At 42.2% G+C, this 20900-nt stretch overlaps 1 protein-coding gene across 1 annotated transcript in view; it reads left to right on the top strand.

The window, feature by feature from the left end:
• TFCP2L1 (transcription factor CP2 like 1) overlaps positions 1 to 20900 on the top strand; it is a 44946-nt gene that overhangs the window by 4639 nt on the left and 19407 nt on the right. Inside the window, exons 2-5 of the mRNA XM_053403259.1 lie at positions 5818 to 5969; positions 15149 to 15225; positions 17474 to 17579; positions 18135 to 18241. Of these exons, the coding sequence (XP_053259234.1) occupies positions 5818 to 5969; positions 15149 to 15225; positions 17474 to 17579; positions 18135 to 18241 (442 nt within the window). The remainder of the gene's footprint in view (positions 1 to 5817; positions 5970 to 15148; positions 15226 to 17473; positions 17580 to 18134; positions 18242 to 20900) is intronic.

Genomic DNA, 20900 nt, shown 5'->3' with positions numbered 1-20900 from the left:
GGGAAAGGGGGAAAAAGTGTAGAAGATTATTTATTAGGGAAAGTGTAGAAACAATAAGTTAGCTTCTCATACAATCTGCAGTAAAATTTCATTGTACACAGGTTGTACATTGACAATAAATGTATTATTATTATTATTATTATTATTATTATTATTATTATTAAAAGTAACAAATCTTGATTATGTAAGAGTTTGCTTGAATATATTGTGTATCATTTTACCAGTGGTATGGAGCAGAGATTATTATTTGTGTGAATGAAAGTACTTTGTCTCTTCAATCCTTATTCTGGTCCCAGCACTTGTATATTAAGCCAGTGTTTCTCAAACTATTTGATGTGGTGTACTGGCATTGCCCACCTCCGGGTGCCAGGGACCAGTACCATATTTGGTCCCTGAAGCTGTGGTGGAGTCACTGTGGACTGGCAGATCATCACCCGTGGAACAGGACCAATTTGTGGATCAACACTTTGAGTAGCACTGTACTAAATATCTGCCCATGTAGTCAGCTACAGAAGCAGTTTATCTATTTTTCTCACTCAGAGTAGTGAGCAACATATCCAGTGCATCCTGTAACAGACAAAATATTTGAGGTTTTTTGCTCCTGTTTTGAATTTGTAAAATGGAAGGTTAGGTTGCTTTTTCTATTGGATCGGTTCTATTTGTCTATTTCCCCCCTCTTACCTAAGTGTTTTACAATTTCAGTATACTAAAACAAACAAATGGTGCAAAATATAAAACAAGGGAGATTCTCCTAGGTCAACTGATGAGAGAGTGAACCACTGCATGAGTATTTTTTAGAGTTTCACAACTAGGTGTGGACGTGCCTAAATTTAGGCTGCTGGTAGAACTGAACTGCAAAGATTTTGGTGGAGTTATTCTGGAAGGGGTAGGTCAGTATTCTTTAACTCCTTTTGTTAACCTTGCTTTGTCCTTCTCGTAATGCTAGGCCAGCCTTTTGAATTGCATAACTGTGACAAGCCTATACTGTGGCATGGGGTGAGGTGATAAATGTAAATGGCTCTAAAACAAATAAATTGGCATGCTGTAAATAATCCTTGCTATAAGCGATGCAAAACCATTGTTGTGGAACAACCTTCTCTGCTTAGCTCTGAGCTGTGTGGTAAGGTAGGTATGCCTCTGGGGTGCGTCTTTAAAGCATTCTAATTATTTTTCATTGTCCCTACCCAGGAGATATTAGTTATATAATACCTGTGCTCCATCTCCATTAGCTTTCCTAATTGGGAAAGTGCTCATGACTTCCCAGAGTTAATGAAGATGGCTCCTGTATTTTCAGTGAGAGCTCTGTTGCTGCTCTGTCCCACTACGCTGCTGTTAAGCCAGAGCCCCTAACATAAGGGCAACCAATCTGGTGCCAGATGTTGAACTCTGAGCAGCATGGCCAGACAGGGATGAAGGGAGCTGGAGTCCAGAAACATCTGAAGGACAGCAGGTTAGGGCTGTCCTAGCACATTCCCTAACTGAAGCAAAGGTCTTATTCACACTCAGTGTTAGAAACTGAGATATGAAAGCTCAGAGCTAAATGGCACCTTAAACTTAGCTTATGGGCGCAACAGCAGAATGTCTAGGCACGCTTTTTTAATAACAAGAATACAAAGCTGAAAATGAATGAACTGCAGCTAAAATAAGTTCATTTTTCACGTGGTCTAGTCCTTTCCCTGCCCACCCCTTAATATTCTTAAGAGGGTCTCTTCTGTCTTTAGAGAGTAGCTGGAATTGGGGAGGCAGAAAAAGGTCCTCCTTTCCTTTCACTCTGCAGTTTTAATCTGAAATCTTAGGCTCAGTACTGTGCCCAGAGCTTAGAAACTGCTCGTGCTAATGAAATTCCCTGTCGGAAAATGCTCCTAGAACAGTGGGAGTTCTGTTGAACTTGGAAGGTCTTGCTTCTGAGTAAGTACGCACTGGCTCATTCCCTTGCTTAATAAAGGAGGGGTTGGTTAACACTAATGTATTCATAACACTCACTACTGCTCAGGTTTTGATGATAATAATAATATCTGTCATTAAATGCTTAGCGCTTCCCCTGATGTTCAAAGCATTTCCCACACCCTCTCAGTACCTTATTTGTAGTAAACCTGTGAGTCGAAGCAATATTGCCTGCATACAGCAGATCCGATTCTGAGAGATAGTAGTTTACCTAAGGCCATTCACTGAGTTAATGATTAAAGTGAGGTTTGAACTGAGGTTGCCACTATGCTGGACCAACTTTTTACAACTAGATGTGTAAAGTACCTATAACTTTTCCCCTCCTGCCAAAAATCACATTCTCTAAACTGGCAGGGAAGGGCATTAGTGTGAAGACCACAGTAGAGGTGAGGAAGTAAGAAGTGCCACTGCCTTGGCCTACTCCACAAACAACATTTTTCATGCAGATTATAGCTTCCACGCATGCCTACATTTTTTGCGAAATGAAAGAAACTACATGTGACTGAGCATCACATGTTGTTTGGGTGCAAGGTTACGAAAAGCATCTTAAATGCAGTGAAGTAAGTAATTTAGTCACATGCTTAACACTATGGTTGATGTGTCCTTTTTTCTCCATCAGATAAAATGTCAACTTCTCTCAGTTAAGGACTTTTTGTCACAAAATATTGCCAAATTAGCATGTTTTGTTCAGTGGGCTCAGAAACCAGATTCCCCATCCTTGCCTTGATACGTATAGGTATACCTGGCATTAAATTTCATGAAAATTGGTCCCCTAACTGAAATGCCAAGAGGTTTCATGATGACCATTGGAGCAAAATGTGTACTTAAAATGATGGGCATCTGTGCTGCACATATATGTACAGTGGACGCTTGGGTTGCGAACGTGATCCGTGCGGGAGGCACGTTCGCAACCTGCAGCATTCGCAACCCACAGCGCCATGTCTGCGCACACGCGGGTTGCAATTCGGCACTTCTGTGCATGCGCAGAGTGCAATTTAGCACTCTGCGCATGCATGGCTGCCGAAACCCAGAAGTAACCCATTCTGGTACTTCCAGGTTTCGGCGCGTCCGTAACCCAAAAAAACACAACCTGAAGCGTCTGTATCCCGAGGTATGACTCTGTGTGTGTGTGTGTGTGTGTGTGTGTGTGTATACATATAATTAGATTTTCTGTTTTACAATTTTAAATACTCATTTAAACATCCTTACAGTATCAGTGACTTCCCTTCTTCTCCTTACATGGTTCATTTTGCATACCATAAATCCCTGCATATTTTACATAAACTAAACCATTCAGTATTCCATTATTACAACCATCAAAACTTATTTACACTGTTGAATTTATCTTAATGCTGCCAGCATTTTCAAGTGTACACCTCCCCACATTCAATAAATATTTTCCAAATTCCTTTTAACGTATAAAGAAGATTGTGCTGTATATTTTGGATAACCAAAACATAATTATCAGACCAAGGGAACAAAACTAGTTTGATTTGATTAGAGAAGCTGGGAAGTATGTTATTACTCTTTCAGCTCAGATATTGGTATTGTAATGTAATCAGTTACAAAATGGCATTGGTTTTGACTTGAACCAAGTACTGATGCAAGATTTTTTCTATGTTGTTAAAACTATGCTGTATGTACAGTGCAGTAATGTACTACTTGATGATGCACCTTTAAAAGAGGCGAACTCATGACACTCTTGCATAGGTTCTCAGTCTTGTGACTAGTTCAGCAGCCTTAGAATGTGGCCTAACATGTTCAGAAACTTATAAACGCAAGTCTGTGGTCTAAACATAGCATAAATGTGAATATCTACCACAAGAGGAAATGTCACCCAGGAAGTGTTGTGCACCCATCTCCATTTATCTAATTCATAGGGTATGGAATTCGTATGTGCTTTGTATAAGTTTTTTGCACATTGTTCTCTGAGTGGGACTAGCCTTAAGGTAACACTAGGCAACTACCCTGGCTAGCATTTTTTGTTGGAGTAGTAGATGGAAAGGGTTTTCTATTGCTACCTTGATGCTTTTGCCGCTTAGGATGAGGCTTCAATTGTCTGTATAGCTCTTTGCCTATTGTACTAACCCTTCTAGGTTGGCAGAAGCTGGGATAGAGCAACAGGAGCTCACACCATTGGCAGATTCGAACTGCCAACCTTCTGATCAGCAATCCCAAGAAGCTCAGTGGTGGTGCTGAATCCATGCAATGGGGTGAGCTCCCTCTGCTCTGCCCCAGCTTCTGCCAACCTATCAGTTCAAAAGCATACCAGTGCAAGTAGATAAATAGATACCGCTGTGGTGGAAAGACAAACAGCATTTCCGTGTGCTCTGGCACTCGTCATGGTCCTCCATGTGCCAGTAGCAGTTTAGTCATGCTGGCCACGTGACTCAGAAAGCTGTCTGTGGACAAATGCCGGCTCCCTCAGCCTGAAAAGCAAGATGAGCACCACACCCCATAGTTGCCTTTGACTGGACTTAACCATCCAGGCATCCTTTACCTTACTAACCCTTCTAATTCCACTCTCTCTTTAGTTCTTCCCCTTTGAAAACCCATTTCTTGCATCACAAAGCAAAATCTTAAGAGATCTGTCTTTCTAATGTAGAATAAATGTAGTTATTTTCAGCTGTCTTCTAAGCACTTCTTTAATTGGGCTGATCATTAGATCTTGAAAATATATTCTGACCAGCAGCTCATGTCTTCAGCTGCCAACTATATAAGCAAAATGTTCTTGTTGAGAAACAAATATTTTGACGTCCATTTAATGTGATAAGTATACAGTGCAGTAGTCTGATAGGAATCCAGATTGCCATCTTCAAACAATGTCCATTGCTTAGTCTTGATTAAGCTCATTGCCCAACACTGAAGAAATGCCTACTTTGCATGGTAAACCTGACATATTGGTGTTGCTATGGGTGGGGGGGCTCTCACACACCTATTTATGTGCAATTTCTGGTGAGGGATATGTTGATTGAACTTTTGTGAGTTGGAAACAGATGCTGGTTTGAGGTTCTAAATTATTTCTTTGAAGGGGTACTTTTTGGGACGTTAAACTGAGAGGAGGCATTTCATAGTGCTACATGGGCGCTGTTAGGTACAAGGAAGATTGCAGTTCTGAGGAACTGAATTTATTGTTTTGTTTACTTGTCCTTGGATTCAACTGTTTGGTTTTGAGAGAGAGCGTCTCATTCGTTAGCTCAAGACCAGGCATAGGCAAACTTAGCCCTCCAGATGTTTTGGGACTACAACTCCCATCATCCCTAGCTAACAGGACTGGTGGTCAGGGATGATGGGAATGGTAGTCTCAAAACATCTGGCGGGCCGAGTTTGTCTATGCCTGCTCAAGACCATTTCCCAGCAAAATCTTAATCCTTCTCTTTTAAGAGTAAATGCTACATTGTAAAAATCCAACTCAGATGTGTTGGCATCTTCCTTTCACAATGTGCGCTCTCTCTCTCTCTCTCTCTCTCTCTCTCTCTCTCTCTCTCTCTGTGTGTGTGTGTGTGTGTGTGTGTGTTAGCCCTCAGTGCTTTCCAACATATTTGCTACGTTGCATGTTGTGGGAATAATGGCAGGAATGTGTATTTATGGGTGAACGTTGGTGGTGTAAGTAAGTGAAGCCAGAATGGTTTTGTTGGAGTAGACTTTTCTACCCTTACACTGCTTAACTATATCTGCACATATTGCAAATGTTTCATTAATGAATTTGTTGTATTGGCTTTCTGGGAAACTGATTATAGCAAAAACAATGTTTGCTTGTGGGATATGGGTCCTACAGATCCTGCCTTTAACTTTTGTTATTGTGCCAGTACTTCTGTGTGATCAGAGTTGTAATGCAGTGTTGCTAATTGGGTATGCATTGTGTTCTTTCAGTGATGTCCTCGCGCTCCCAATCTTTAAACAGGAAGAGCCTCAACTCTCCCCTGAGAATGACACAAAACTCCCTCCATTTCAGTATGTGCTCTGTGCGGCCACATCCCCTGCTGTGAAGCTTCATGAGGAGACACTGACTTATCTAAACCAAGGTAAGACTAACATAATTAAATAGAAAATTGCACTCCAGAATTTGCCAGACTAAATACAGCAATTCTTCAGTTCTTTTTGGCCTGACAGTTGCCAAAACCACATATGTGACACTCTGGTCAGTGCATGCAGCAAGCTCAGAGAACATTACATGAAAGAGAATGGAATAGAAGTGTAGAGGTCAGATCTTTAAACACCAGATTAATATTTCTGTGAAGCTGAGAGTTGACATATAGCCAACAAAGTATATATGGTTCTGATGAGCAGTTCTTCTTTGTTGTCCTTTGAAATGTGGTACTTGACTTCTGGTAACACCTTAGTGGTCTGCTCCAATAAGATTGAAGACCAGCTCATTGCTGAGTGGTGAAAATATTGGTTTAGAAGGGCAACAGGGACCAACCTCTTCCAGAATCTGCTGCAGCACTCACCATTATTCTCCCTTTATCTACCCTGCAAATGAGTTGGGCACTGTCATTACACAGATACTTATTTCTAATTGGTCAGGGTTTTGCTTTGGGTGGCTTTTTAATGTTTGAAGGAATAATGAAGTTGTGTGTGTTGTGAGTTGGTTCTCTTCATTCCTACCCCTCTCACACCAGCGGCACAGGCCTGTCATGTGTTACTGTGTTGACATGGGAGCCACTTTCCCGTGATCAGCCACCCTGGCAAGTCTCTGCAGAGAGGAATTTTATGGGTTCAATGAGTGATGCGGATCCTTCCCACACCACTTTGTGTCCCTCTGTCATTTTGTCCAACTCTCAATGTTTCCTCTTGACAGATGTTACTAGATTAGCATTAGATGTAACCGCAAGGAAGCAGCTCGGAGGCTGCTCCACTAATGTATGAATTAGTCCTACCTAAAGCATTTCAGTTTTCTTTTCTTTTAATAAGGTGACTTATGCCTGTCTGAATTGCAGGTATTTTAGAAAATGTGATTGCAAAAAATGGGAATAATGTGCCAAATAGATATACCTAAGTTGTGAGCCAGTGTTGCTCTGGGTTTTGTGCATGCAGCAAGCTTACAGTACTTGGTACCAAAATAATTCTCTTTAAATCATTTTTTTTAAGTGCATGACCTTAGTTATTTTATCCTACACCTCCAGCTCTATATCAGCAGGAAAAGTAATATCTTATCTCAGAGCACACAACGTGGTCAGATAATATACAGCTTTCCAAGCTTCATATAATTTCAGAAATGGACCTGCAACACAGTGTGTGTGTGTGGGGGGGGGGGAATTGTGCCTTCTTGTATAATCAGTTCCTGCATCCTTATTGTGCAGTTTTCTCTGTAATGTGTTTTTTTAAAAAAAGTTTTGTTTTTGAACACAGTTGACTGTATGCTTCCAAAAGTAGTTCTAATTACTACTGATGAAGTGATTTAAAGTCCTGTTCTGGAATGGGATATGTTCCATGATGATATGTGATTATGTGTAGGAGACATGGTGATGGGAAAGACAGACAGTGGCTTCTAAGTGCTATGGTGATTCCTCATGTAAATGTTCTTCATTAGGAATGTTACACAATTGGTATCTTAAATAATGTATTCCTTTAAAAGAGCTGCTGCTATGGTGTTTGTATTTTTAATTTTGCTAAAGGCTCCCTTTTACATTCTTAGTTTCTTGATCTAGGAAGACTTTAAATTTGAGAACCCATAAGTTTTGTTTGGCCAGTGATTCCATTTCCTCACAACACAACACAGCAAGCATGGTTACCTTTTAGCTATAGGTTTTTTTTGGGGGGGGGAGATCCTGGCATCAACCAGGGTCATCCCGCCATCGACCGGTTGATAGTGATCGAACTGGACTAAACTATATAAACTGGACAGCCCTGGACTAAACTATAAAAATAATGGATCTAGAGCAACATAAGATGCAAAAAACCCCCCATCCCTTTCTTACATCTGTGGAAACAGAGCTTACCTATGATGGTGACTTTTGAGGGATCCCTTGTAAAACTCATGAGGATTCATAAAGATCTGTGGTTGCCTTGTTTTTACCATAGCAGTAGTGAGATGCCGAGTCTGAGGATTCTGTGGAGGCAGTTGTAATTGGTGGCAACTGAAGGGATAAAAGTCATGCCATTTCAAGAGGACCCATTTAATCATACTGGATCTTTTTTAAAAAACAAAATCCAGCAAATCCCCATATTAACACAGCAATGGAAACCCAGCCCCACTGAAGCCCGTGGGCCCTAGTGTACCCTTTACAGATATAGCTGCATCCCTCTATTTTCCTCTAGAAAGGGACAAGATGCTTCAGATGCAATCAGCAGACAATATTCTCAGCAGACATGAATCTGTGCAGGCTGTTGCTAGAAAGAATGCAAGACAACTTCCCTTTCCCCGCAAGTCCTTCATGCGTATACCAGATGACCTGGCAGAGGGTCTAGACAACCACAAATAATGATTGGATTCCTAATCATAGGGTAATAGTTTGGATCCTAGGAAGGATAAACGGGTGGGTGCCATCGTAAGTGCAATACCTCAGCTATGCAGTGTGTTTGAACACAAAGGAGTGATGGCGATGGGACTAGAATGGTTGCTCTTTTCTATGTGAAAATAACTGGTTTCAAGCATTCCAGAGAGAAAAAGCAGCAAAGAGTTCAAAATAGTGTGGGAGTAGAACAGTTTGGTTCTCCTGAGCAGAAATAGACTTCTAAAAAGCCCTTTTGAATAGTAGAATTCACTAATTCACCCTTCCTTACTGAAAAGAGCCAGAGAAGCAACAAATGTTGGCCAACTTTGGCAACCAAGGAAAAAAATATGATTGCTAGGAACCCTGGCCACGTCCTCATGTCACTGCAGTGTGAGCTCCCTGCTCCCCCTTACCAGCTTGGATCTGGAATTGATGTTTGTGTTGGTTTGGCCTCTGCATATTCAAGATGTGCTGGTTGCCACCTGACAAGATAGCAGCTCTTGAACTACCTCCAGCTCTTGAGGTTGAGAGGAGGGGTAAGGGGCTGCTGTGCAACTATTAGGACAATCCCAACCCATCTCTGCAAGTTCCAAGACTGAGAGGAAGGCTGGGGCTCAGCACACTTGCCAGAGGGCAGAAGCATGCTTGCCATGAGCAAAAATGTAAAAGACAGACACTTTAATCAGAAGGACAGATCTTTCAAATATTTGATTTGATTCTGTCACCCCCACCCCCCAAACTGTTGGCAGGCAGGCATCTCTTTTGTCCTAAATGGAGTGCTGTTACATTTATATGGCTTAAGTTGCAGGAGGAAAATAGTCTTATTAAATACAAAGAGCCCATAAACCACCTTCTAAAGACAGGTGGAGTTGCTGTGCATCATACAGCCCAGGAACATTGTGAACCTGGCTTGTTTTTACTACCTTTCTTTTATTGTGGAGCAACACTGTATACATTATACTCAGCTTTCTTAGAAGTATTATGTAAATGCCTGTTGCTTCAGGGGTGTCCTCCAATGATCTTGTCCTAGTCCTAAAAGATTTAGTATAAATATTTAAAATAAAACAATATATGTTAAGTAGAGATGGGCAACACTATAAATGAATGTTCATGTTTAATTCTGTGCTTTTCTGAATGTACACCGTAGTGGCTTTTGCTCTGACAGGAATGGGGAATCCCTCCAGCTGTTTCTGCCATCTTAGTCATACTTGCTGGAACTAATGGAATCTGGAGTCCAGCAACATCCAGAGGGCCACAGGATCCCATCCTTGTGTATAGGTAGAAGAACGTACTCCGTAGTGGCTAGTTAAAAATGTACTGCCTCACCATCTTTATTATGTCTAGATCTCGTGAGAAGGGAGTTATTGATACTTGCTTTCTTGGACTACCAAATAGTCATGGGAACACATAAATGTTTAGTTTGCTGACTTCCAAATTTTGGCCCAGTCTGCACTATACATTTAAAGCAGTTTAATGCTACAGTTTTCAGAGCTCTTTGCATAGCTACTCTGAGAACAATAGCTTTGTGAGGGGAATAGGGGTCTTACAACAACTCTCAGCACCCTTAACAAACTCCTGCCAACCTAGCAGTTTGAAAGCACACACACACACACACACACACACACGTGGCTGAAAGCAGAATGGTGGTTGTTCTCAATGACCCTCAGTGCAGGTTCACCCTCTGAGTAGTAAGCCACTAATGGTAGCCTGATTAAACTCTTAACTTTGTGGTTATCTCAGTCACTACATCCTGTAGGAATTGGCATGCTGAAAAATGTAATACTCATTTTATAGTTTTACTATCACTTACTCCATTCCTGCTGTATGTCTTTTGTAGGTACAAGGTTCTTTATGTCTTATTTTTTTAGCCTCTAATAATGTAGTGAATAAAAGCATTGCTTGAAAGAATGCAGTGCCTCAAGCTGCCAAAGTATTAAGAATGAAACATCGTTAACTGTCATATTGGCCCCAAGCCCATACACAGAAACACTGTGTAGCTGAATTGAAAGAGGAATGTAACATTTCATTGCTGGGTTGATTCAGTTAATGCGCATTGGTCACATCAAGGGAGTCTTTTCATAGATAAGAGACCAGCTTAGCTTCTAGATCTAACATGCCTTCCCTTGATTATCACTTCATCAGATCTATTTAACCTGTCCTTCGACACTCGTTAGTTGCAGCAGAAAGGTAAACTGAGACTGGTGGCTGAGTCTAAAAATACACTGGCCAGTTTTAGAGGTGACACCTTTTAAGCTACAAATGGACATAAGATGTTCTTTTAACAACGCTATAATGGGACTACCTTGTCTAATGGGGATAGGTGACAGCAAATTGTATTCTGTGCCTCAATGAAGTCTTCCTTTGTTGCCACAGTTCTTTCTGTGTTAAAATTTCAATTGGGTAACCGCCTATAATTTGTCAAAGGATTGCCCACTGGATGGTCATGTCTTTTCCACTGATTCACAAGTACCTCATAGGACAGGGGTTGCCAACCTTTTTAGATCAGCAGACACATTTTGAACTTTGGTAAAGTGTTGTGGAAGGACAGATTGTGGAAGGACAGAATCTGGAAGGACAGATTGTGAAGCTGAGGCTCCAGTACTTTGGCCACCTCATGAGAAGAGAAGACTCCCTGGAGAAGACCCTGATGTTGAGAAAGATGGAGGGCACAAGGAGAAGGGGGCGACAGAGGACGAGATGGTTGGATAGTGTTTTCGAGGTTACCAGCATGAGTTTGACCAAACTGCGGGAGGCAGTGGAGGACAGAGGTGCCTGGCGTTCTCTGGTCCATGGGGTCACGAAGAGTCGGACACGACTAAACGACTAAACAACAACAAAAGTGTTGTGGGCACCAAACACAAAATGGCTGCTGTGGAGGCATAACACAAAATTAGAGAGTACCATCATTGCTGTTTACCCACAGAGAGTATAGTAATTGTTTCCCCACCTCAATCTCAGTTAAAGGAAGTCAGCTATGTCCTGGTGGTCCTGATTGTGGAGATCACACATGATATCTCTCTCTCTCTCTCTCTCTCTCTCTCTCTCTCTCTCTCTCTCTCTCTCACACACACACACACACACACACACGCACACACACACACACACAGTCTCACACATATTGACCACAGGTCACAGACACACACAGATGTCTCTGACCCACACCCTTCTCCCTCTCACAGACCATACATACATACATACATACATACATACATACATAATCTCCCACTTCTCCCCCTCTGCAAACACACACATCACATGGCCATCTTTCCTTCTCTCTCTTAAATGTATCTTTACCTCTCTCACAAATAGGCATCTGCAGGAATATTTCCCGGGGGCGGGGGGAAGGGGTAAAGTAAAACACTGAAAGGGTGGGGCAGGCTAATTTCTCACTTTTTTAAAAAAAGAAGAATGGTATTTGTATGTTTTGCCTCACATCTCAGGTTCTAAAAAATGCTAGAAACTTCTTTTAAAAAATGAAAGCTGAGAATCTGTGGTTTATGGCTCATCTCAGGGACACCAAAGAAGGCCTTTGTGGGTGCAGGGTTGGAGACCCTTGACTTAGGCTGGTACTGGTTAGGAGGAAGTTTACACCCAACACACACACACTCACTGTTACTAACCATATCCACAAATGAAATCCTTCTATTCAATATTTTTAAATTTAGAACATTTTTATCCTGCCTTTCCATCCTGGCATTTGAGATGGCATATATGAGTTTCCCAGGAGTTTCCCTTGGCCATTGAAACACTGATTGCAACCAGAGCTGCTTAACTTTAGAAGGTGTTATGTGCCTTCAGACCAGGCCATGACCAGCACTAATAATACTGCAGATCCAAGAAGATATGTCATACAGTATTTGAAAAACCAAATGCTGCTGTTCTTCTCTGTTGGTGAAAACATAGCAGCATTTAATGGTGCTCCAGATTCTGTCACCTCCTTCTGCCTAATAGTAGGGCCAATCATGAGACTAAGTTACAGCTTCCTGCTGCTTGCAAATTACTACATTCCCCCCGCCTCTCTTTTTTGCACAAAGTTCCATTTTATTCCTGAGCTGTTTGTCCAGCCACAGCTAATGTCATAATTTCCATGGTTGCAATCCTCTGTAGAACTTTAAGGCTATCAGAAGAAATATTGTCCCTGGAGTGAGTTCCAGAAAAGTAGCATTCTTCTTTTCTCTGCAGGAGGGAGATATACCGGCCATTTCATTTTACTTTGGAGAGTCAACTCCGCCACTGGTCAAACCAGAACTTAAAACTGATCACCATTTTAGATTGTCTTGTTACACATTGATCTGCATTCTTGTGCAAGGTTGGGAGGTGGCTGCAGGAGGAACTTGAAAAACCAGCTCCTGTGGCTCTGCTCCCTGATTTTATTGTATTTATCATTTTGCTCTTATTCCTGATATCTGTTTACTAAACAATGGTTTTTTGCATTCAGAACTAAATTATATCACCTATCAGGGGTGGGTGGGTGTAAAGGACCCCTAGACGGTTAAGTCCAGCGAAAGGTGACTGTGGGGTTGCAGCGCTCATCTCGCTTTCAGGCTGAGGGAGCCGGCATTTGTCCACAGACAGCTTTCCAGCTCATGTGGCCAGCATGACTAAACCGCTTGTGGTGCAACAGAACACCGTGACAGAAACCAGAGCGCACAGAAACGCCATTTACCTTCCTGACGCAGCGGTACCTATTTAGCTACATGCACTGGCATGCTTTTGAAGGTTGGCGGTTTGAATCCCTGCGATGGGGTGAGCTCCCGTTGCTCTGTCCCAGCTCCTGCCAACCTAGCAGTTCTGTGTGTTCTGGCTTCTGTCATGGTGTTCCATTGCTCCAGAAGCAGTTTAGTAATGCTGGCCACATGACCCAGAAAGCTGCCTGTGGACAAATGCTGGCTCCCTTGGCCTGAAAGCGAGATGAGCACCACTCCCCATCATCGCCTTTGACTGGACTTAACCGTCCAGGGGTCCTTTACCTTTACTTATATATATAGAGAGAGAGAGAGAGGAGAGAGAGAGGTATGCTAATTGTTGTTGGCTGTTTTAACATATAAATAGTCTAAAAAGAGTAGCTTTATGCTGAAAGTTGATGACTAGACTATTTGCTTCATATTGATAAGTCTACTGAGCAGACACAGCTGTGTTTCTAATAACATTTAGCAAGTCCAAAGCAGAACAGATCTGTACATCTGGAAATAATGCCTCATATGTTCTTATTGAAAACTTGTATGTTAAAAGACTGTGCTTATTGGGAGTGATTTTAAGAAGTCAGCCTGTCAATCTATGAGTTGGGATCCTATGGGAGTTAGTAAATAAACTTGGCTGCTGAGAGAACAGGAGGTAGACCCAATTCTACCATCACTGTTCTGTAAAGAACATATATTTCTAAGGCTTTGTGCATCCATTGTATTAGGCCAATCATTTAGGATGCTGCCTCGGTTCTTGGTGGGCATCATCTGTTCTGAGCAATCAGCAGTTAATTTCCTGGTTGCTAAGGATGCTGACAGTGCAGTTGGCAATGTATTGTGTTATGAGTTGTGGGAGCCACAGTTTGTGGGGGGCAGATTCCCCTAAATTTCTGAGTCTAATAAGTGTTAGAATTTACTCAGTGCTTGGGAGTGTTGAAGTTGGCTGCCAGACACTGGATTCAGTAAAATGTTAAAATGCAGGCCAGACCAGCTTCCCATGTTCAGGAAATCACTTGGGCGATCAGCCCTTAACCAACAACAAAGGGAAGGCAATGGGCCTTTTGGAAGGCTAGAGAGAGGGCACTCTGTCAGATGGCCCTTGGGAGTGGCCCCTCCTCTAGCTCTGTTAGTTAGCAGGACAAAGGCCAGAGTTTGAAGGAGAGCATTTTTTAGGGTTGCAGTCTGTTAAACGCAGCAAGCTGGAAGCTGAGAAAGAGGGCCATGGCTGGCATCTGTTTGAATCCAAAGCCGCTGTGGCTATAGCAGAAGCAAAACCCTTTTGGGGTGTTACTGCTGTGAATGCTTTCATCGTAGGCTCAGGTTATCTATATGTATAAATAAACCATATATCCACAGTCTGCTGTGTCTCATTTCCAAAGGAAACATGAACCCTGGGTAAGCACCTGAAACCCCTGGAATCTCTCACTTCTCAGAGATTGGGGCACCATGTAACAGTGTGTTTACTCAGAAGTCCCTCTGCGTTCATAGATGCTATGTTAGCTTGTTTAGGATTGTAGACTGAGAGCAGCAGCAGAAGCTGCCTGTCTATACAGCTGTTCACAAACAACTAGAGGGAAAGATCCAGAGTTTAGATATTCAACCAAGACTGTGACAGCACTCTTTTCCACAGTGCATCCCAATGCTAAAAGGAGATGCCAGCCAACAAACACAAAACCAATTATGGAACACTTCATGTGGGCTTGTAAACCACCAGTGGTCTGTGGTTCAGAACCTACTGCTTGAAGATGCCTTCCTGCCAGAAGCAGACATGCTAATTAGACCATAAATATGCTTTAGGTCCCCCATACATGACAAGTTTATAGAAAGTGCCAAGGAATTTGAAGACACTGTGTTCTTTAAATTTCCAAATGGATAATCTGGCACAGTCTTCCTCTCTTAAGAGGTTACAATAATGCCTGACCATTTCCTGGGAGAAACTTGCTATATTGCAAAAAGGAAAAAAAAATCACCCTTCCCAACCAAGCATGATTGATGCCAGTGCAACTGTCTATTTCTCTTCTTGCTGCAACATGCTTAACCTGCAACATGCTTAAACACCTTGGAAATGTTTCCTTGAACTCCTAGGTCAGTCTTATGAAATCCGTCTACTTGAGAATAGGAAATTGGGAGAGTTTCAAGATTTAAACACAAAATATGTAAAGGTAAGGAGATTTTCTTCCTGCTGCTACATACAGGCACACTCTAATAAGATGGTCATACCATTGGAAGAGAATTGACTAGGGAGAGGGCAGGACTTCAGGGTGGAGGGGGGGGTGCTTTTTGATCTGAATTCCTTTCGATTCAAGCAGGAGTTGGCAGTTTGGGTTCTGGAGCCCAGTATATGCCAGTGGATTTCTGTTTTTCCTGTCTTCTTTGAATAATTTTTACATCTGTTATTCATAAAAGACCAAATAGTACATTTACCTCACCAATCCCCAACGTGTTTTTAAGAGTTCTGGGGTCTATTGTAGGGTGTTATTTTATTTTTTTAGTATACAGCATTTTTCTGGCCTGGCCTCAGTGCTGACTTCAGGGTCCAACATTCCTCAGAGCTTCAGATTGCAGAGAAATATTGGCAACAATGGACAAATTGTATCTTGGGGGATCATGTCTATTATCATGGGGGTTTTTTTTGTTGACAAAATGCCCCAATGAGTATTTAAGGGCACATGGCATTCCTGAGTACATAGCTTGAAAACCACTGATATAGACCTCTTCCCCCGACCTCCCCTTCCCATGTCTTGGATACAGAATAGACCCTTAATGCTTGCTCACATGCTGCATGTTGTACTCCCACAGTTACATATCTTGCTTTTCTTTAATTCTTATTCCAGCCATGGAAGGGAGGGGAATTGTTGTTGGGAAGCATAACAAGAAGGAAGGTTTACCCTTTCTCTCCTTAGATGCAACTCACCAAATATCCTCCCCAACAGCTACAGGGCTTAGTAAAAAGCGAGCGAGAGAGATTGACACCCCGGAAGATTGGGGGTAGTCACACCTGCATGTTGCAATCCCAATAAAAAATCTCCCTCTCCACAGATAAAGTAAAGCAAGACATGTAACTATATGCTACACATAAAGTGAAACATATAGTTTGATCCTTATTTGGGAGACGTATTATCTTGTGTTTGATTTAAAGCGAAATGGAAAAGGTATTTAATAACTTTCTGCATGTAAATACACGACTTGTCAAGGGTGTTTAGCTATCTGTCCTTTCACCACTGCTGCTGCTGCCACCACTCATGATCCTTATCTACAAGGTGTGGCCTTTGACAGCAGCATCCAGTGCTTACTCCTTTCCTGCTTGTATGTGGCAATAGATGTAGTGAGATGGGGGGGGTCAATACAGCACAGCCTTAAACCAGTCTTTTTATGAAGAGTTTACTAACTTGACATTTCTCCTTGGCTTAAAAGCCCAGTCTTTGGGCTCAAGAATATAGCATGTGAACAAGCATTTAGCAAAACATTGTAGAGTCCCACCTTGCGCAAAGTAAGCTGCAATAAGCGTCACAGATCCCACTGTAGAACCCACATAAGGAATCTCTTATCCTGGTCCACCTTTCATGTCATAGGCACAGCTCACAAAATGCAACTGGATCCCAAGATATGTGGGAGGAGGGAAGATCATCAATGCAAATAGGTCATTGGATAAATAGTTTTGAGTCTCACGCCCATTCCTTCATGGGTTCTTCATTTGGATAAAGATGTTCTAGTGACTAATTTCCCCCTTCAACAAATGTTCCAATGAAATGGCTTTGCTTTAAAGAAAGGGGCCATTTGCAAAATCTGATATTCATACTGCATATTGCAAAAGCAGGTTGTTTTGTTGTTGGTTTTTTGTTTAGATTTGGGTTCCCACCCCTCAGCATCCAGCATACGCATCTGTAATTTTATTACATTTCTTTGAAATAATCTAATCCTTTTGTTTTTAGGTTTTCAAGTTGTATGTTCAAAATATTTCAAATCTCCTTCCTGGATAGTGTCACCAAAACAAGACTTCTGTAAATGGGAAGTGAGGTCTAGCCAAATGGCATTGGTACCCCACAGAATAAATGCTCTATGCCTTCAGCCATATTTACAGCTTGATCCAGGTGACTGGCCACTGGTGTATTTTCAACAGAAGGATAAAAACATTCCCCAGGTGTCAATTACAGCATGAAATTAATTTGGCCAAGCTGGCTGATATAGTAGCAGCAAAGTTGTTATCTATAGGATTGTTTTTAGACACAAAAATCTCTCAGTTTCTCATTATTCTTCCTAGTCTATTTGGTGTATATGGTGATGGGTGACCTTTGTAGAGAGCTACATCACCTTGCTTGTCTGCATTAAAAAAGTGGAGCTTGTCTGCATTAAAAAAAGATGTACCTGAATCACTTCATTAACTTCAACCCTCCTCTTCTCTCTCAACAGAGCATCATTCGTGTGGTTTTCCATGATCGCCGTCTGCAGTACACGGAGCACCAGCAGCTCGAAGGCTGGAGGTGGAGTCGGCCAGGAGATCGCATCCTTGACATAGGTGAGAACTTTTCATTATGTTGTCCTTTGAGGTGTTTCCTGAAGTTATCTACAAGATTTTTCTTCAAGGCACTTTCACATGGTAAAACTGCAAGCTTTAAATCAAGTCATGCTCCTCCTCATGGAATCAAAGCATCCTATATTTTTTTACAGTATCTTTTCTACTGCCCCCAGCATGTAGGTATGTATTGCATTGTTTGCATTGTAAATATATTTATACCCCACTTTTTTTGTTGAAAACTAATTTACACTTAAAACCAAAACAGGACACTGCATAATCAATAAAATTACAACAACATAAAACACTGTGGTTAAAAAGCCGTCTTAAATGACATCATGCCTAAGCATCCATTTTGGTTCTTAATATGAGAATACTATTTAGAAATGACATTACAATTGCAGTCACAGCAAGATGGGGGGGGGATTGATTCTCATGCAAAATGGAGTTTGTTATGTTTCTTTTTGACTTTTCGAATGCATCTGGTGATTATATTGCAATGTTGTTTCTGCTCTTCAATTTTAATTTTTTTAAAATTTTAGGGGTTTTCTTCTACAGATATCCCACTGTCAGTCGGCATCCTAGACCCCAGAGCCAGCCCCACACAGCTGAATACAGTAGAATTTTTGTGGGATCCCTCTAAGAGAGCATCAGCATTCATTCAGGTAAGGAAATAACATTCTATTTTTTATTCCTTTTTTGAAAAAACAACAACCACATTCTCCTTTTAAAATCTTCTGGGACACATATTTCATTGAGTATATGTAGAGAATTTCAAACCAGAATGGATGGAATATTTCCACTCTAGCTTTGGTTTCTTGTTCTCATATAATGCAGACAATATATTTTTTTTTACTGATAGCTACATAGATTCAAATAAAACAATTTCACATAATTGAATTTTCTTTTAAGCCTACAGTGCTAGTAGATTTTGAAGAGATAATAGGAATACAAGTAGAAAGAATAATACAAATATGCCATAACAAAACATATCCAACATATTAAGGGGAGAAAGATCAAACCTTTTCAAGTAATAAGTGAAAACAAAACCTTTCCACCTCAGCTGGCTAGGCCAAAGCAAACTAGCAATATTTTGATGGTTGTTCATGCAGGGTGTAGAAATCCTTTTACTTAACCTCATTGCCCAGTAGTAGTTCTGGATATTACTTATTAGGAATGTGTTCAGTCCAATAAGCCATCACTTTTCATCTGGCTGGCACTGTTGCTTGTAATGGTGAAAGGTACTGTGTTTTTCGCTCCATAGGGCGCACCTGACCATAAGGCGCACCTAGTTTTTAGAGGAGGAAAACATGAAAAAAAAATTCTGAATCAAATGTCGTACTAAACTATTTAAAGCAGCAAAGCGGGTGGCTCCTGTCCGCTTTGCTGCTTTAAAGCGAGCCTCAGAGGAGGGTAGGAAGGGGAACCATGGCTTATCTAAGTCCAGTTAATAATGCTGAGCCTGATTTTATATGCATCTCAAAGCCCTTGACATATATACATTATAATGACAAGCCGAGATAGGCCTCCTGCATAGGAGGAGGGGAGGAGAAGAGAAGGAGCCATCATAGCTCAATAGGGAGAGCATGGAGAAGATCCCAAGTTCAGTCCTTGAAAGCTTCTCCAGGTAGGACTGAAGGTGTGTCTCCTGAAACCCAGGTGAGCCTCTGCCCATCAGTGAAGACAAAACTGAGCTAAATGGGCTCAGGGGTCCTGACGTGGTACAGGGAAGTTCCCTCTGTTCCTGTTTAAATTAGCCCTTTCTTCAGAACCATGGCGACTACAATCTTAGTTTGTTTTTAAAGGGAACAGCTGTAACCTCAGTGGCTTTGCTTGCAGAACACCACACGTTCAATCCCCAGCCTCTCCAGGCCTGAAACTCTGGCAAACTGCTACCAGCCAGTGTTGACATTACTAAGCTAGATGGAGTAGTGGATCCGACTCCTTATAAGGCAGCTTCCTAGGTTCCCATTAATGCTTCAGATCTGCGTGTGAGGCTTGCTGTCACGTTTAGTGTGGCGAGGGTGGTTCTTTGCACATCTGGAAGATGACTGTGTCACCTCCCATCACCCTCTTGAAGGCGCTTTTACAGCTCAGGGAAAAGGGCAGGCAGCCACAGCATGTGTACACTGTAGCATCCTGAATTAAGGGAGGGATTCCCCTTGCAGCCAAAGGGTTGTTTGAGGCCACCACGGAAGAGCTGATCTTAAGCTCGAAACCAGGACTTGCTCTTTAACCATGCTGCTCCTCCAGTTGCCAATGCCATCCATGTAACCTTGTGTGAATATCAAGTGTGGGTTGTGTCCAGGAACCTGGGAGGATTTCTTTCACATGAATGCATGTTTTCATCTTTAAATAAACAGCCCATGCAAGTTTCCAGCTCTTATGGCCATGCCTGGCTGTCTCAGTGGAAATCTGGGGAGGTTGAGGTGGACTTTCCAGTGGTCAAAGTCTTCCTGCCCAGCATCTATTTCCTGCCCTCTTTCCCCACTGAACCCCCGAACCCTGCTTCAAAGCAAGCCACGGAGGGGATTCCCTCAGCTTTGAAACAGGAAAGTGGGAGAGGAGCAGCTTACATGAGTGTAAGCTGCTTGCCTCCCACTTTCCTGCTTCAAAGGGAGCCCGGGAGGAGGGAATCCGCTGCAGCCTCGAGCAGCGAGAAGGATCCATGGGTCCCCTCCTTCCCTCCTCCGTGGTTGCTTTGAAGCAGGAAAGTGGGAGAGGAGCTGCTTACACGGGTCTAAGCGGCTTCCCTCCCACTTTGCTGCTTCAAAGCGAGCCACGGAGGAGGGAGGGACCAACGGAATCCCCTTCCCTCCCTCCTCCCCGGCTCAGCTCAGCAGCCGAGGCTCTTGCTGGGTTTACAATGAGCCGGAAGGAGGGACAGACGGCAGTCCCTCCTCCCGCCTCCCTGTAAACCCAGCCAGAGCCACAGACACACTCTATGCAGCTCTTGCTTTAAAGGGAGAGCTGTGCAGAGCTTGTCGGCAGCAGCGGCTCTTGCTGGCTTCGCTCCATAAGACGCACAGACATTTCCCCTTACTTTCTAAGGGGGGAAAAGTGTGTCCAATGGTGCGAAAAATACGGTAGTTGTCTAGACTGATATCATCAATCTGCATGCAGCCGGTGCAAAAACCATTTTTGAAAATAAGCACCATCAACTGAACAAAGAAGTAAATAAAATCAGCTGGCAGTGCCAAATTACTAATATATTTTGCAAAAACTGTAAGAGATTGTTGGAATGAGAACATTGGTGCAAATGTAATCCTCAATGTTGCCTTTTATTTATTTTTATTTTTTTAAGAAAGTTGTTAAGCGGAAATT

This window comes from Podarcis raffonei, chromosome 1 (assembly GCF_027172205.1).
Source record: "Podarcis raffonei isolate rPodRaf1 chromosome 1, rPodRaf1.pri, whole genome shotgun sequence".
NCBI classification, from domain to species: Eukaryota; Metazoa; Chordata; class Lepidosauria; order Squamata; family Lacertidae; genus Podarcis; species Podarcis raffonei.
Note: the sequence above shows the minus strand (reverse complement) of the source record. Positions and strands in the feature narration are given on the sequence as shown.